Here is a 17,225-nt window from a genome sequence, read left to right as displayed (position 1 = left end):
TTTGTCCCAACTCCAAGTGAGAAGCTCAGGCTGTTGGAGGACAGAGGACATCCCTTTGCCTTAAAGGTGCTGGGGTGGGGGCTGCAGGAGCCTCTCCCCAAGGTAGGACCCTGCGGCTAGAGCAGGGAACCTGCAGGGCAGGTGCTGGAAGACAAGGGGCGAAGCTACTTCGGTGACACTCTGCAGGGAGAGATCAGAAGTCCCCATGCCAAAGGCTGGGGCTGAAGGACACAATCTTCATTTGAACTCTCCCCTTGAGCCAGGGTTTGGTTTTCGCCACATCCCCAGATGTCCTCCCCAGCCAGTAAGCATCACTCAGGTCTTTGAATTGGTACAAAGTTTACTAGGTCATACAACATGGCTCACAGAAGCGATGGGGAATTCCAATCAGGGCACTGTTTGTGCGTGGGTTCCTTTTACGCGAATGGAGACAGGACTGCCACAGGACTGCCCCCTCCCCGCCGAGAGAGACAGAATTCAGGACAGTCACAATGTGGCTATGACCAGGTCCACAGACACACAATCCAGTGGCAATGATACGCCCAGACGGGAACCTTAGGACACCAGACAGCAGTGGCTGCTGGGACGGGGGGAAGTGGCAGACGCACCCCTGGGAGGAGACCCGGCAGTGTCTGCTGGTGATAATACATTTCACACAGGGAGTGCGTCCCCAAGGATGGGCTGCGGAGGCCCCTGAGGCCTGTCAGACGGTGTGACTTTTCATCTCAGGCCAATAAATAACTGTTGGACGAATGCGTAAGTCAGAAATGGATGCCACTAAACTTCACGTGTGGGGAAGGTACGGCCAGGTTGAAATCAAATCATGCAGAGGGGCAGGGCAGGTGCAGAGGGATGTGGAGGTGAGAGATATTATCAACAGCACACACTATTTTGTACCCTAAGTTATGTGCCATGAGTTGGCTTTTGTTTTCCTCCCCCGCTGTGGCAGTGGCGGGCTGGTGCTGGCCTCTCCCAGCACAGCTCTCGCTGGAAGAATGGGGTGGGGTCGCCGCTTAAAGAAAGAAGTAAGTACTAGAAGGGCAGCAGGCTGGGGGGCCAGGGCTCTTAGCTGCACATTTCTTCTCGGAGCCGTACGCCCACTGCCGTGATGAGGGCAGCCCCCTTGCCACTACCGTCTTCCGACAGCAGAAAGGACACATTACACTTTGGTGACAGTTCCGTCACGGTTTGGTGCATGATTCTGGAGAAGCTAAAAAAGACAAGAGAAGAGAAGGGTAGGTAGGGGGAGACGAGAAGAGACACTGGACCTACCTGAAAACACGAAAGGACCCTAACAATGAGCGGTAAACAGGATGTGGGCAGGAAGGTACATTTCGAGCCAATCTTATCACCATTTTCAGCTGAGAAGCCAGAAACTACTCTGTGCAGCTTATAAGGGCCAAGACATGACTAACACACTCAGACACACCCATCCTCAGAACCTGAGGCCCCTAGGGGACCGCAAACCACGAGGGTTGCGAGGGCCTGAGCGTGGACCACTGAGGCAGGCCCAGGCTGGTCCAGCACTGGGTCAGTTCAGCAGACTGCATGGGCACGAATGTCATCTAGCCGCAGCTGCAGTCCTCTGAGACCCCCAGCCCATCACCATCTACTCCACCTGAAGCCAAGAACGGGAGGAACCCCCAGTGAAGGATAATCTTTATATGAGAGGTGACTCTAGGTTCTTGCATTTTGTGCTAAAAATGAGACAGGGCTGGGCTGAGGGTTCTCGGGGCAATGAGGCTCTTAGAGGTCATAGGACTGCCTTTTGTGGGACACCCCCCAGGTGCCCCACACTTTATAGACATAACTTCCAGTCCTGTCAGTGGCTACTATCCCAGGAGGACGAGGAGCTGCGGCAAAGATTAAGCAATGGAGAACAGCTTCTCGTGGTCATGCCAGGATGGAATCCAAGTGTGCATGCTTCCAAAGCCTAGCTCTAAACCACGCCTGTGAGCTGCCTTAGGTGAGGAAGGGGACAGCTATTAATGTGGAGAGACAGAGGTGTGGGGATGGAGCAAGACAGATGGGTCCATCCCAGGCTCTGGCCATGAGGTCAGCAGGTGATGCGCACACTGAGTTGTGTGAGGTTGCTTCTCAGTAGGGTGACATTACGGCCCAGTTTACTGGCATGGTCCCAGTGTAATTACCAACAGCATTCTCTTCACTTTGCCGTCTTCGGGGGCAAAAATACCTCCGAGTGTAGACAATAAACACTATGGTCATTCGATTCCTAAGAGCCAAGCTTTGCGGGCATGCGGTGGATCAAAGAGCAGATGGGGCCACACATCCTCCCCCCCCATAACCAAAAGGAGATCACACCCCGCCCCACTCCCTGCTACAAACCCAGGGCCAAAACTGCTCCTGCTTCCACGTCTCTTCACAAGCTATGATTTAGCAGGCGAACAAGACAACGAACCCTCTTCTCCTCCTTTCACTCCCTCTCCCCACTTACCAAACATAGCCTTCTAGCCAGGCTGCAGCTAACCAGGCTGGTGGGTAAGCCCACGCCCATTTGTACCTCCTTTCCTGCTCCCACCCTGGACTCTGCCTGACCTAAGTGGGGCCCAAGAGGAGCGGGGAGAGGATACGGCATGCCGTTGGTGTGAGCTGGCCAAGGGAAGCCACTTTTCTGCCTCCCCGAGGATCCCACTTAAAGTTCAGCGCGGCTCATTACCTCATCCCAGACCAGCCCCAGTTCCTGACCACACAGCCTTCAGGTTGGCTGTGTCGTGGTGAGGAATTTTCCTGGTGGGAGTCACATCCTGATGTCCCATACCCATCAAGGGAACTTGCCAGCCCCGGAAGCTCTGCCCTTCCCAACTGGAAGCCCCACTCACTGTGGATGAAGCTTGTAGAGTGTTCCATCCACCCCCACTGTCACGTCGAGATGGTCCAGCCCTCTGTTCTCTCGGATCTTATCCACCACGGCAGCCATGCCTGCACCACACAGCTGCGCGGCCCTCTTGGACACCACCCCGCACACGGTCTTGACAAGGATACTGTCGTCACAGGTGCTATTCAGGCCCAGCTGCTGGAGGATGGCCCGGACCTGGAGCAGCGCTAATCGGTCACTGCGGGGGACAAAGCCAGGAGACGGGATGTAGCGGGACTCACGACAGCAGCCTGGGAGTTAATTCCAGAGGACTGGCCCCAAATCACTGTACTTATCCATGAAGGGGGTCATTGTTTGTTTCTCCCCCCCTTCAAAATAACATTTATCTGTTAATTTTTTTAATGATTCCAAAAATATTATATACACATTAAATTATAGAAATTTTAGGAAATCTAGAAAAACAAATATGGTAAAATTAAAACTTTTCATAATCCCAATACTGGGGATAACACTGTTAACATTTTAACATATTTCCTCCCTATCTATTTTTCCTGGATATCATTAAACAATGTCTTTGTTCTCATGATATGCAAAGTGAGTTTGTCCTTTATAGGTGGTTTTCTTTCCTGCTTTTGTCCTACTTTATACATCTGAGCAATGTCCCACCTCCTTATCTGAGAACAGGCTTGAAAATGGCTGTCGTGGTATGAGATTCAGGGGAGGCACCATAATTTATTTAGCCAGTTTAAAGCAATTTAAGTTGTTTGTCATTTTCCGCTATTATAAAGTAACATTCTCATGATGTAAATTCTCCTGTTTGTAAATCTTTGTGCACAACTCTAATTTTTCCCTTAGGACACATTTCAGGTCAAAGGGTTTTTGCTACATATTGCCAACTGCCTTTCAGAAAGTTGTATCAATTTTCTCTCCAGCACAGTATTTGGCCGTACTTGTCCCTAGTAGATTGGATCACTTTTTAAAACATGTGACAATTTGGTAAAAATGGCATCATATGGTGGTTTAATACGCATTCTTCTATTAATGATGAACTTTTTTTTTCATTTGTTTATTGGCCATATGAACTACCTATTATGTCAAGACTTTCATTCTCCTGGAATATTTGTCTCATTCTTGTCAATTGAAAGAGTTGTAGGTGACAATGACGGTGATAAGAGCAGCCAGCCTTGTCTGAGGACTATGTGACAGTTGCTTTACACACATTACCACACTTCCTCCTCATAACAACTAACCAACATGTATGATTATTCCCATTTTAAAGATGAGGAAACTGAGGCTGGGAAAAACTGAGTAACTCCCTCAAAGCACACAGCCAGTGGGGCACAGCAGGTCTCAAGACCAAACCTGACCAAGCTCTTACCAGTCGGGCGGTGCTCTGTGTTTTGTCATATACAATGCAGATGTTTTCCTTAGTTTCCTGTTTGCCTCTTAAGTGGGATTATTTATTTTTTAAAAAACTTATAGAAACTATTAGCAAAATTTGACAATTTTTTCTTTATGATTTCTTATATATCTCATTTTAACTTTCTGTCTCTGACCCTTTCATGTATGTGGGGTTCCGACATGTACATATGCAGTGAAATTTGGTTATTTTCTCTTGTTAATCTGTCTCATATAGATTTAATTAGGCCAGCTGAAAGAACCCAGGAGGGTCACGTTTCTTTCTCCCCCAGCAATGAGCAGGCTCCAGCAGAAACAATGTTAGTGTTGCTATTATGATCTCTGTGAAAACAAGGGGGCTTTGGCACAACTGCTTTTGCTTTTGCAGAGGCAGCTTGCTGTGGGGCGTACACACTGTGTGGCCAACCTATGCCATCCCATCTGCCCTTCAGAAGAAAGGAGGGAGGGCTTGGCCAGCGCTTCTTGGCTCTGCGGCACTCTATGCCCCTTCAACAGAAATATTTGTAATGCATCTTCATTATCCTCAAATGGAATCCATACAATCTATTTATATACATACTCTCAAATAAATCAATATGTCCCAACGTAAAGGACGAATAAAAGGAACATACTTTATTATAATACAATTCTATGAGTTCAGTATGCAACTGTTCAGGGCCTACTGCCCCAGAGGAAGAAAAAAAAAACCCAAAACCCTTACAAATGGCCAAAATGTCCCCTAGCGTACCTACCACCCCCATCACAACGCCCTGGCCAGGCTGACCTCCTCCAGGCCCCTGCAGGGAAGCCCCTCCCCACTCACCTCTCGATCTGAGAGAGATACTTGGTCTGAAAGATGCCCCGAGTCTTCAGCGGCTCAGAGATCTGCCCTCGGAAGAGGAAGCCCTTCTTGGTGAAGTCAATCAGGATGTTGCGGACAATCTCGCCCAGGTACATGCCGCTGATCATCTTCTCATACCTGCAACAGGAGGAGCAGGCTCAGGGCCACGTGAAGCCTCTGGATGCACAGTAACCCTGGGCATCTCACTGCCCCTCGAGGCCGTCACCCATCCACGCCCCCGGCCCTGTGCTCCCAGCAGAGGCAGAGAGTGAGGCCAGGAAGGACTGAGGCATCCTCCACCCTCCCCAGCGTCAGAACGGAAACCAGCAGCACTCGTGTCCAACGGCCGGATTATCTCCCTCCTCACCTAACTTCCTGCCTTTGCCTGGGAGATCCCACTCCAGCTCTCAGCTCCAACGTCACGTCTCAAAGAGGCCTGTTCTCCTCCCCCAGACCAGGCTTTATCAGCCAGGCTCAGGTCCCCATATACCCTCCTTTCTCCTTCCCAACACTGGGGATGCAGGTCTACTGCCTGTCATCACTCCTGCCTTTCGTGAAATCCTCGAGAGGACACACACGTGTGTCTCGTTCAGCTTTGAGTTCCAGAGCCTAGCACAGCACAGCTCTAGGCTCTCTGGCAAGTGCTCAATAAATGTCTGCAGAAGAAGCAAATGATGGGGCTGAGTCTTAAAAGGACAAGAAGACAACAGGGAAAAGTTCCTGCTGGAGTTTTAGAAGGTTGTGCAAAAACCTGGCAGAGCTGATAAAGCCAGGCAGGCTAGAGGGTTCAAGCGATCACAGCACTCCTGAGGGTAACCTGTTCTTGGGGTTTTTAATTCCTGCTCAAGGGCCTCTAGAAATGACAAAGGACTTAAATGTTTCCATGACACACACCCAATCCCAGTCCCCAAGCTGGGAAGAGTCCACTGGAATCTGGATGCTCCAGATTTCAGGTGGTCTACAGGGAAAAAATATAAAACATGAAATAGTGCTATTCTTATCGATTCCCATCCAGTCCTTCTCATTCCATCAAGGAGACCATCTCAGTTTGGTGCTGATATGGCTTTAAGCCCTCCCAACATCTGCTGATCTCCCTTTGTAACAAAGTGGTCTTCTTTTAGTGCCTTTGGTAGAATTGAGTAACGCTGTTTTTCGCTGGTCAAAGCTCCAAATAGCTAGGGGTTGCGGGAGGTCCACCGTGGGAAGGTGACTGGGGCTGAGCCTCTGCCTCACCCCCGGGCTGGAAGGCCCCACTTCACCTCCACCCCAACTGGCCATTCCCTTTGCCCTTTGATACCTGCAGGTCAAGTGTAGACAAAAACCATCTATTTATGGTAATACTGATTTTCCCGGGTTTTTTCCCTCCCTCCTTAAGTGTAAGTGAAGAACATAAGGTGATTTAGAGAAAAACATTAAATAGCAGCATAGGTAGTATTTGGAAAAGGCAAAAATCTTGAGGGTGGTTGGAGAACAACTTATATTTGGGAGATACTACTCAGCCCCTCTTTCTGCTCTTGGGAACATGGCTGAGACCTACTTGTCCTGGTGATGTCAGCGGGTGGCCTGAATCCTGGGAGCTTGTGACAAGAGGTCATCTGTCTCTATGCTGGGAAGGAGGGACACTACTATCTCAGGGAGGGTCCCTGAGACCTGAGCTGCAAAGCTCCCAACAGCCACTAGGTGGAGTGGGAGGCCCACTGTGGGAAGATGAATTGAGCCGAGCCTCTGCCTCACCCCCATAACTGACCATATCCGAATTTCCCTTGCCCTTTGACAACTGCAGGTCAAGTGTGTTCTATTTTCACTAAACACGACAAAAACCAACTGACCAAGAGGTTTCTATTAGTCTGATGGGGAAGGAAACGATCAAGAGGAAGGCCAGAACACTCCAGAATGAACGGGGTCACTGAGGTGAGTAGTGTGGCCACACCCACTCTGTCCCCAGAGGAGGCACCTGGACAGGACATCAACCTGGGCCCTCTAGTACCCACTTACTAGATGACAGGGTCCCATCCCCCATTTTCTGCTCTCCTTGGGCCAAAAGCCAAGGTCAGGAGGGAACCCGAGGGAGGGACCAGTCTCTAAGCCTATGTCCAGACTCTTCCTACTAGAAACTTCTTTAATTGTAAGAGGCAGAATGCAGCCACATGTCCTGCCCAAACTGACCCCCTACGTGTCTCCCCCAAATAGGCTGAATTACCTTTGTTTCCCAGCGTTTAAAGAATATTCGTCCACCAGTCGGTCATAGTTGGTTCTGATATCATCCAGACACCCGTTGTCCCCAAAGGCACCCCACTCCATATTGATACACATTCGCCCCTGGTTCCCCGGCAGCATCTCCACGTTCTTCATTTCTTCCATGTAGCAGGCATTGCTACCCGTCCCTGGAATACAGGAGAGGGGAAATGAATGCAACCAGGTCTGCGGCCTGCGATTCCACAGATAGGGGTACATTTTTGAGAAGAACAAAGTAATAGCTTTCCTTTTTCCAAAGTTTTCCAGGAAAACCTCAAAATACAAAAGGAGAGTCAGTTAAACCATCCAGAGAGCATCTGATTACTCACTGTATACGAAGACATCACCTCTCTCCCTCTGCCTCGTCCTCTTTCTATCTACACATATATACATATACACACTAATACGTGTGTATTGCACTGCACCTGCAAACTGACATCCATCATAGGTAGGAACAGAACAGTTCCCAGAAGACCATTGTAATATGTATAACATTATATTGGGAGGTTGTCTACTACCATACCACGAATGTCCACTTTTCTTATCAAAGATGGTCACGGACTCTGCCTGCTCAATCAAACTCTCCTAAGTGTTCCAGAATGAAGCCCACAGTTAGACATTTTAGGACAGTGTCCTGAGCATTTCAAGGGAACCTTTCTAAAGTGATGATTCCTCACTATTTTGGTGTCACAGACCTTTTTGAAAATGTGATGATTCTGAGAAAAGGACCATTTCCCTGGGTGCACCCACACAATCTGACAAATGAATTCCAGGGGCTCAGAAGTTGATTTGCATCCGTGAACTCCCCAAAGCACAGCTACTCAGACTGTGCCCCCCCAAGGACCAGATGGGACCACCAACTGTTTGCTGTTCACATCTATGAGGAGTTAAGTATAGAAATGGAGAGAAAGTGGTCTAAAACTTTCCCAGCAGTTGTAATTACCACGACATCCAAGCTTGTGGTTATTGGCCTTGTCTCAGGGAACGAATTGGAAATTTAAAAGCCAACCCACTAACCAAGGAGTCCTTCACACAGGTATTTTAAATATGCTCCTGAATGACCTGGGAGCCTATTAAGGTAAGATGCAGATATTGACTCAGGCGGTCTGGGGTGGGGCCTGAGACTCTGCATTTCTAACAAGCATGCAGGTCGATGAGACAAGCAAAGAATTAACAGGAGCAAATCTTGTGAGCTAGCAGGAACGAGCTTAAAAATTAACCACTTGGCTCTGAATCCCCTGGCTAGCACTGCACCTGCAAACTGACATCCATCATAGGTAGGAACAGAACAGTTCCCAGAAGACCACTGTAATAGCAGCCCGCCTGCAAGCTGACAAGCACACTACATACTGCATGGAAAAATATAAAACTGCAGCTAAACAGAAACCTTCCGTCGCTGTCTCCATTAGACTCTGCCCTGGCAAAACTCCTTTTGCCAGTATTTCTGTTCCAAACAGAACTCTCTCTCTCTCTGCCTATCTTTCAATAAACCTTTTCTTGCTCTCCTACTTTATAGAGTCCCGTGAAATCCTTCCCATTCTGCAAAAGACCTGAGGTTACTTCTAAACCAAGACACAGGTGGTGCTGAGGCTGCTGGCCCATGGACCACACTTTCACTAGCGAGGTCCTAGAGCACCATCAATCCATCCTAGGTGAGATGTCGATGTAGATGGACTTTCAACGTCATTAAGGAGACACCAGGACATCCTTAGCAGCTAAACCAAAAGGGCTTTGGTCATTTTCATACGCTTTAAAGAAACTTAAGTAGAAGGTGCAGATGCTTCTGGCTGTGCAACTGGATTCTTTTTGTTATATGTTGTCTCGACTCCCTTTCTCCTAAAGTGTAAAACTGAGAAAAGAAGAGCCCCAGAAATTGAAGGGGGTACAAAGAAAGCCAAAATATTTAAAACCATCCTTCTTGCCCATGGGCATTCTGAGCAAAGAGATCAATTGATAGGGAAGGAACAAGTGGCTTTGCATGCAGCTAGAGCTGTGCAGGACCCCGCCCTCCCACAGCCACCCAGTGCCAGGAACAGCTCATGGGGCTGCCCTGAACTGCCGGGGCCTGGCCTCCCAGGCAGGATGGCGAGGCCTGGTCTGGAAGTAGAGAATGTGCTGTGTCATTCTCGCTTTGCGTTTCACACCTAAGCCCATTCATAAGAAGAGAGGGAGGGGTTGGGTGGAGAAACAAAGCTTTGCAAAAAAAAAAAAAAAGGAAGAAACAACAAAAGAGCCCCAAGGCCAGGCACCCCAAAACCTTTCACCTGAAGCTGCTCCCTATTTTTTTGAATTCCTACAGGAGCCAAAAGTGGTGTAACAAATGAAAAGGTCTTCCTGGCACCAGGAAGGCAGCCTGCTGAGGCCTGATCCCATCTCCCGGACACTCAGCAAAACGTCCACGCAGCAGGGAGCCACTCCTCCCCATCCAGGTAGGGTCCGCAGAGGTTGGCTAAGAAACGGGGGCCTTTTCCCAGCATCCCCTGACATGAGGCTCACCTATACAAATGGTTTTATTCATAGTAGCCCAAATCAATATGCTTCTGGAATGACGTGCTCTCAAGGCCCAAGCACCTAATACGCTTGGACTATGAGGGAACAACCTGCACAGCCAACACATAACCCTTCTGCAAGCCCTTCAGTGCCTGGGACCTGATCAGTGGCTGCGAAAGGCAAAATGGCACTCCTGACTCCTCTCTGGCCCTTTGCCCCGGTCAGGAGGGGAGCAGGGCTCCTCTTCCTTCCCAGCTGCAGGCTTGCAATACCTGCCTGCAGCTTCTCCATACAAGCCCAACAGAGTTGCCCTGTAGGCCAGGCCGGTTCCAGGTACTCCCACCCCATCCACCCAAGCCCTGGGAGCCATTTGGGTCCTCATTCCTGGTGTGGACAGCAAAGGGGCCTCATATTCAATCTGACACGCTCAGGAGACTGAGAATAAACACAGAGGATGGTGTGCACATAAAAATTCCTAACTAAGGTGGGCCATGGCGGCAAGTCACATCTTTAGCCCGAAGCTTCCTTGATAAGGACGATCTCTACCTTACGTGAGCCTGCCTATTATCTTTCTGCACCTCAGATAACATCCCTGGAATGTCAGTAATTCCTTTTTCCAGACCAGAGCAGGAAACTACAGAATCCCACATTCTTATTCTTGTCTCCTGATTATATCTCTATGTACTGTAAAAAGTGAACTGTCCTGTACCCACCTATGTAGGAGAAGTACCTGTCTCCAATTTACTTTTATCCAATCCCAGAGATTCCTCCCCCACCCCAGTTTTGCTTTCTCCCACCCCCCTAATCTACCACCAATGGATTTCATGTAACCCTCCTCCTTTGATTCTACATATATAATAAGCTGCAAACCGCCATTTTGCGAAGCATTTTCTCAATCCACTGAGATTTTGCTTCCTGGCAACTGTCAGTTCGGCTCAAATAAACTCTTGTAAGCATTCTCTTAGGCTGGATGGTTTTTCATGGACACTGGAAAGCTCCATTCTTGACAGTCTGGTCACAGTCAACGTGGTGGGTGTTGGGGAGGGGAGAGCCCGGGAGGGCTCTGTAGCCTTAGTCCAGGATGCAACCCTGGAGGGAGGTGGTGAGGGGACAGTACTGACAGATACAGTGTCACACACAGAGGGCTGACAGTGTCACACACAGAGGGCTGAGGCTCGAAGGCCCCACACACCAGGGAAACCCGGCCTTCCTTGCCCCAAGGGGAGACACCTTCCAGGACACCCACCTACGATGAGTCCGACCTCACAGGTGGGCTCCTCATAGGCACAGGTCATCATGGTGCCCACCGTGTCATTGACGACAGCCACCACGTCCAGATCAAACTCCTTTGGAAAGAAAGGGACACAGCTTTAGCTTCAGGGCAGGGACAGCGCTGCCTGGCTTGAACTCTGCAGGTTCGCCTGGCTGTACTACAGGTAGCAAGCCACTGGGCATCATCTGAAATCGTTTCCTTTTTTTTAACCCCCTTTCTTCACCCTCTCCCCCCCGCCCCCAGTTCAAGCCGTGGTTTCTCAGTCTAGTTGTGTAGGACACAGCTCCCTGGCCCAGGCTGGTATTGTGAGCCTTGCACCCCCCTCGCCCCGCCCCCGGCTGAGGCTGTCACCAGTCGTCGGTTGGCCGCTCACAGCAGTGAAATCGTTTTCTTACCAGCGTCTAAAAGGCAATTAAATGCTCCTTCACTCACTAAACATCTATTAATGATGTATGTGAAGGTTGAGATCTAAAGAAAAGACGTATTCCATTTCACAGATGGTATTGAATATTAGACGCAGCCTGGAGAAAAGACCAGGGACGTTGGCAATAGCTCTTTCTCTTGTGCGTTTCAGGTGTTACAGCCTTTCAGAGGGCAAAATGAAAATACCAAAGCCAGTTCTCAGAATCTGTCCTTCAGAAATAGCCTCGCAGGTACAGACATACATGTACAAGGATATTTACTGCATGACTTGCATGAGCCAGAAACAACCCACATGCAGATCCAAAGGGGCTGTGTGAAGCACAGGTCGAGCAAACATGGGAATCCTACACAGCTGAGAAAAAGAATGGGGTTGGTCTGTATGTAGTGACATGAAAAGATGCCTTTTTCAAAGCAAATGGGAAAGAAAAGCAAGGTGTCCTACAGTACACACGGTATGATTCCCATTAAAAAAAAAATGTGTGTACGTCTGTTGGTATGTTCATGGGAAATTGGAAGAACACTAGCGCTTAGAGTTCTGAAAAGGAATTTAAAAAATAATAAAAAAATAAAATAAAAAAAAAAGAGTTGTGAATGGGCCAAAATAGATCATCAGGTTTCTTTTCAATGAACTATTAGCTGCCGTCCAGCATACTCTTCCAGGTGTTTTCAACCCGTTTTAAACGCATTCATTTCAGCCTTCCAGATTGCCTCTGCATTTGTCTGCTTTTTTGAATTGGAGATGTTTGGAATGATTTTTTTTTTAACTTCTTCCTGATTCCCTAATAGTGCGTGAGTTAAATAAAATCTCTGGAATTGTGCATTTTATATTTGGTCAGTGCTCTCCAGCCAAACACAAATGGAAAGACACCTGTAGTGGAACAAAGCCGGGCTACTGACGGGTTGCGACCGGGTAGAACACATCCCGTGGGGCGTCTCAGAAAGTGTGAGAGAACCCTGGTTAGAGGAGCTGAGCTGGGCTGATGGTTTCAGGCCGGGTTCAGAGAAATGGGGCTTTGCTATGGGTTGGGTCTGCCGGGAAGCGGGGCAATGCTCTGTGTGCTGAGCTCTGCTGTGATTATGAAGCACGCTCAGTCTTGTCCAGTTCCGTCACAGTCACGGAGCAGCTGGGATGTTTGTGACACTGTTTGTGTCCAACAGGAGAACACCAAGGCTTGACTGAGGGAGGGTTTGCTTTTCTCTTTTTCAATCTGTCGGGAAGAGTCATGATTTTACCTTTTTAAAGAAACTATTGTTTAACAAAATTGTTCACCTCTGTTTTCTTGCTGACCGTTGGGGAAACGTTTTATCCAGGGCACAGGCTTCCGTAATGTTTGAATTGTTTATGACCAGCGAGTATGATTTTTATAACCCAAAAGCCCAGTAAAGACTTTTAAAAACATCCTTTGAATCGTTACCTCTCTCCTTTTGATCGCATCCCTTAGTAAGGTGGCTACATCGTGCCCCACGCAATCCGTGGCCTTAAATCCCTTTGTCCAAGTGATCAAGATTCCCTGAAACAGGAAAGGTGCCAGGAAGTCCTGTGTAATTAACCATGTTGAGAAGAACACAAAATTCCCTCCTTCCTGAGTAAAACTCTGCTGAGAATTTACAGCGAGACTACCCTGGAATAACTGAGGCACAAACCAATAAAACAAATAGTCCTCCACAGGCCTGCCCCCTCCCCACTGCGCTCACAGCAGTCTGGTGGTTTATAATCCCCACATCATGGATGGAGAAACTGAGGCATAGAAGGTTAAAGGTGCTGCCCCTGCTGTAACCAACGAGTTCCCCTGAAGAACAATCTGCCAATTATATAAGTGGAAAAAAGCCGATTTTTAATAACACTGTTACTACTTAAAGTAAACTTTAGGTTTGACTGGACGACAGCTTTACACGCGAGCTGGGTGTGTGCTCACTGTGATGACAGTATTAAGTGAAGTGCAAACAAGTTTATGTGGATCCCACTGCTCAGATCTAAAAGGCCTTGAAAGGAAAAAAGCCCCCAGTCAGCACTGTGACTGGCTTGCAGAGGCAGGTGGCCCTACCTAGATTCCCTAGTTTTGCGTCATATGCCTCAAACGCTGGCCTCAGGTCCTATGTGATGTCACCTGTGGGGCCTCCTCCCTGTGACATACAGAGGCACCTTGTGGCTCTTCCAGCAGGACAGGCTTGGTCTTGCCTCCATGACTCTGCATAATAGGTTCCCTCTGCAAAGAATATGCCCTGACCCCCACCGACAGCCCTCAGTGTTGTGCTGGCGCTGCTGGTGTGGGGCTGGGGTCCTCCAGACTGGGGGCTCCCTGAGGACAGGAACTGAAACCTTTAGCTCTGGCCTCAGATCTTAGTACTCAGCAGATGCTCCAGCCCTGACCTTGGGCCATTTCATCCCATTTATTGAACAAACATTTATTACGTATGTCCTCTGACAGAACTCTGTACTAAAGCATGTAGGAAACACAGGTCTTTGCTCAAGGCGCATGCATCACAATCACTAATAACTGTAAAAAGGGCTATCATAGGGCAACATTAGAAAGAACAGGGAACACAGAGAAGGGTGGGATTCTTTTTGTCTAGAGGACAGGAAGGCTTCCCAGAAGAGGTAAATGCTTTATATGATAAGAGTCTTAAGCTGTACTGGAGGGTGTGGCATGAAGCCTGGGTCAACCCACGGTGACATCTGAGCCATCCCTGATGCCAAGGGCTGACAGTGAGGCTGGAGGAGGCCTCCAGAGCCAGCCCATGCTGGCCACAGGACAGTCAGCACTGCCCAGTGTCTGACTCCTGGAGGAAAGAGACTTACCGCATCCAAACTCGTCTGCTTGCAAGGGAATGAGAACGTGAAGCCCAGAGGCATTCTGGGGCCTTTGATCCCCATGTAGTCCAGGAAATCAGAGATGCAGGAGACGATGTGGTCAAATAGCTTTAGGAAAACAGAAGGGATTCCCCATGAGTTCTCTGGTTTCACATGTTCAGTGCACACGTACAAATACACACGTGCACACCCACACAGACACACACCCTGACACATGCAGATCAAGTGCCCCTCTCCAGGATCTTCGCAGCCCCAAGCATCCTAAGCTCAGCATGGCTAAAAGTACCAGATGCTTTTAGGCCATAAGGACACAACTGCTCGGCTGCGGACATGACACAGCAGGTTTTGGGGAAGACCAATGCCACTGGCTGTGTGTGTGACACATACATGCCACAGTGGTGGAAAAGCAAAGCCGTCTCACCTCTTCCCCAGTGCCCTGCATGATTTCAACAGGAATGGCATAGATCTTATTGTGCATTTCCACCGTTCTCTTTTTCCCACTCCGGATTTTCACCAGCAGGACACGGAAATTTGTTCCTCCAAGATCCAAGGCCAAGAAGTCACCATGCTCTGTTGTAGTCAAGAACATAAAGAATATCAAAAACACCTAAGTGCCTCTTGGCAGCCAGGGACCCCAAGACTCCAGACTTTCAAGGGGGAAACCCCTATATTAAATAACGGGAGAAGCTGTAAGTTTTTCCTCCAGCACATAGCTCAGGCTGAGAGGGGCAGATACTAACTCACTGACCACCACAACCTTTGAGCCACACTAGAAGGACAAAAGGCCCCAAGGATGAACCACTTGTCACAGTAAACAAACAAACTTCCCCAGGGTTACTAAAAAGCTTGGCAACAATGACCTGATTTTGGGGACCCTCATACAAAAATTAATACTACATGTCAGTGTGTAGAGTGTTTGCAAAAATGGCCACAATTACTCCCCATGCGTCTTTGCAAAGTGACTTTACAGATCTTCCCATCAAAAGATGGAGTCTATTTCTCCTCCCCCTGAATTTGGCCTGGCCTATAAGACTTGCTTTGGCCAACAGAGTGTAACAAAAGCAAAGCTGAGCCATGCCCAGCCACGGCTTCCAAGAGGCTTTGAAGTTCTTCCCTTTCCCTCGTGGACCCTGTTGCTACCAAGTGAACAAGTCCAGTGGCCTGCTGGAGGATGAGACACATGACTAGGCATTCCTGCACCCCAGCTGAGAGCTAGCCAACTGCTGGACATGTCAGGGAGGCCCCCCGCTGACCCACGTGCCTGCAGACACATGAATGAGTCCAGCAGAGGTCGGGCGAGCCTGGCCAGGTGAGCAGTAACAAATTGCCAACCCACAGACCCATGAGAAACAATGAATGGCTGCTGCTTTAAGCCACTAAGTTTCAGGGTGGCTTATAATGCAATAATCTAAGGTAACTTAACAGGTAGCACATACTCATATCGTATCACAAACATTCATTACACCCACCTGAGAAGCCCTTCCGAGTCCCCATAGTGGTCAGCTCCAGTGAGGACCAGCAAGGTCAGCATTAAGGACTGAATTTTGTTCTCCAATCTGCCTGGGGGTCAAAATCCCCAGGCCCCTGACCACCTAACGCCACCCTGCGGACCTAGGAAGGGTGCATGGGTGTTTATCTTTCTGCTGGTTTACAGTTTGTGAGAGATCCCCTAACATCTCAGTGCTGCGGGATTTGCCCAGCTTCGTTCTTTTAAGACCACTTTCTAATTCTGTGGTTTGAGCGATGGTGCTTCCCCGAGAGACCCGCCCAGGGGAAGGCAACTGCTCTGAGTCACACACGAGGCAAGTCAGTGGTAAACATGGGAAAGAGAGTTTGGTGAGTTGCTAGCTCTTCCCCAAACCATGCAACCCCAGTGTAAATGCATCCACTGGAGAAGCCGGCCTCCCTGCTGCCCCACTGTGACTGGGTCATTGGTATGAGAAACGGGCAAGGCATGTTGGCCCCCAACAGAGGAGAGGCCCTCACCAGTCCCGTCTGGAGTACTCCGGACGAAGGAGGGCAGCATCTTGACTACGGCCTTATCGTTTGTCTGCTTCTGCAGCCCCATGTCCATCTCAGTCCTCATCCTCCTCTTCACCTCCAGCAGCATTTCCTTGGTGAGGCGGAAGTGGGCCAGGGTCTCCTCTATTTGCCGGTGCTGCTCAGCCAGGCGGTAGGCCACGGCCGTCACCATGGCAGCCCCCTTGCCGCTGCCACTCTCCGAGAGGAGGAAACGTACATCCGAGTCAGGCACCAAGCGCCTCAGAGTCTTGTGGAAACGCCGGGAATACCTGGGGGGCGGGAAGAGGGGGGAGCACAACAGCTGCACTGAGCCATCTCTCAGGAACCTCTGGCACCGCTTTCTTTCTTTGCTCACATTTTAATTCCATTTTCTACAATTGCTTTTCCCATTATACAAGTCATACACATCCACTGAGAAGAGTTAACAAATGCAGACAAGTGAAAAGCAAAAATAAGATCGTCCACAGTCACACATAAAAAGGATTCTCATTAATATATGAGTATGGAATACAGAAATTCAGGTCCCAAAAGGGACTTTGTCCTCCACCATGACACGGAGATAGTGGTCAATGGTCCAGGGCTTGAAAGTCAGATTAGGAGACAATGGTGAGTGAACTCCACCACTTCCAACATCAGGTGACCTTGGGCCCGTTACTTAACCTTGGAGTCAATGAGGAGGCCAGTATTTGGCTGACAGTGATGTGATAGAAACTAAGTGAATTCATTAAATGCTGAGATTAGTAACTGGTACTGAGGAAAGAGGGCTCAATAAATAATCACTCTTTTTTTTTTCTTTTTTTTCATTTGGCCCTTCGCCCGACCTCGAGAGTCTGGCCATTTTTTCAGTGGCTAGAAGAGGACTTTAGGACAGGACTCAGGGAGACACAGAACTTCC

At 49.0% G+C, this 17,225-nt stretch overlaps 1 protein-coding gene across 3 annotated transcripts in view; it reads right to left on the bottom strand.

Moving 5' to 3' along the window:
- Positions 1-322: 322 nt before the first annotated feature.
- Positions 323-17,225, bottom strand: part of HK1 (hexokinase 1) — a 64,630-nt gene continuing 47,727 nt past the window's right edge. For 2 of the 3 annotated variants that reach the window (XM_033130988.1, XM_033130989.1), the window contains exons 10-18: positions 16,295-16,599; positions 14,730-14,878; positions 14,297-14,416; positions 12,912-13,007; positions 11,047-11,146; positions 7,276-7,459; positions 5,058-5,213; positions 2,841-3,074; positions 603-1,210 (exon numbers count right to left, since the gene is read on the bottom strand). In XM_033130988.1, the coding sequence (XP_032986879.1) occupies positions 1,066-1,210; positions 2,841-3,074; positions 5,058-5,213; positions 7,276-7,459; positions 11,047-11,146; positions 12,912-13,007; positions 14,297-14,416; positions 14,730-14,878; positions 16,295-16,599 (1,489 nt within the window). In that variant the 3' untranslated portion in view covers positions 603-1,065. Of the gene's footprint in view, positions 1,211-2,840; positions 3,075-5,057; positions 5,214-7,275; positions 7,460-11,046; positions 11,147-12,911; positions 13,008-14,296; positions 14,417-14,729; positions 14,879-16,294; positions 16,600-17,225 lie in introns of all 3 variants that reach the window. The other variant, XM_033130986.1, reaches the window with a different exon arrangement.

This window comes from Rhinolophus ferrumequinum, chromosome 16, assembly GCF_004115265.2.
Source record: "Rhinolophus ferrumequinum isolate MPI-CBG mRhiFer1 chromosome 16, mRhiFer1_v1.p, whole genome shotgun sequence".
NCBI lineage: Eukaryota > Metazoa > Chordata > Mammalia > Chiroptera > Rhinolophidae > Rhinolophus > Rhinolophus ferrumequinum.
Note: the sequence above shows the minus strand (reverse complement) of the source record. Positions and strands in the feature narration are given on the sequence as shown.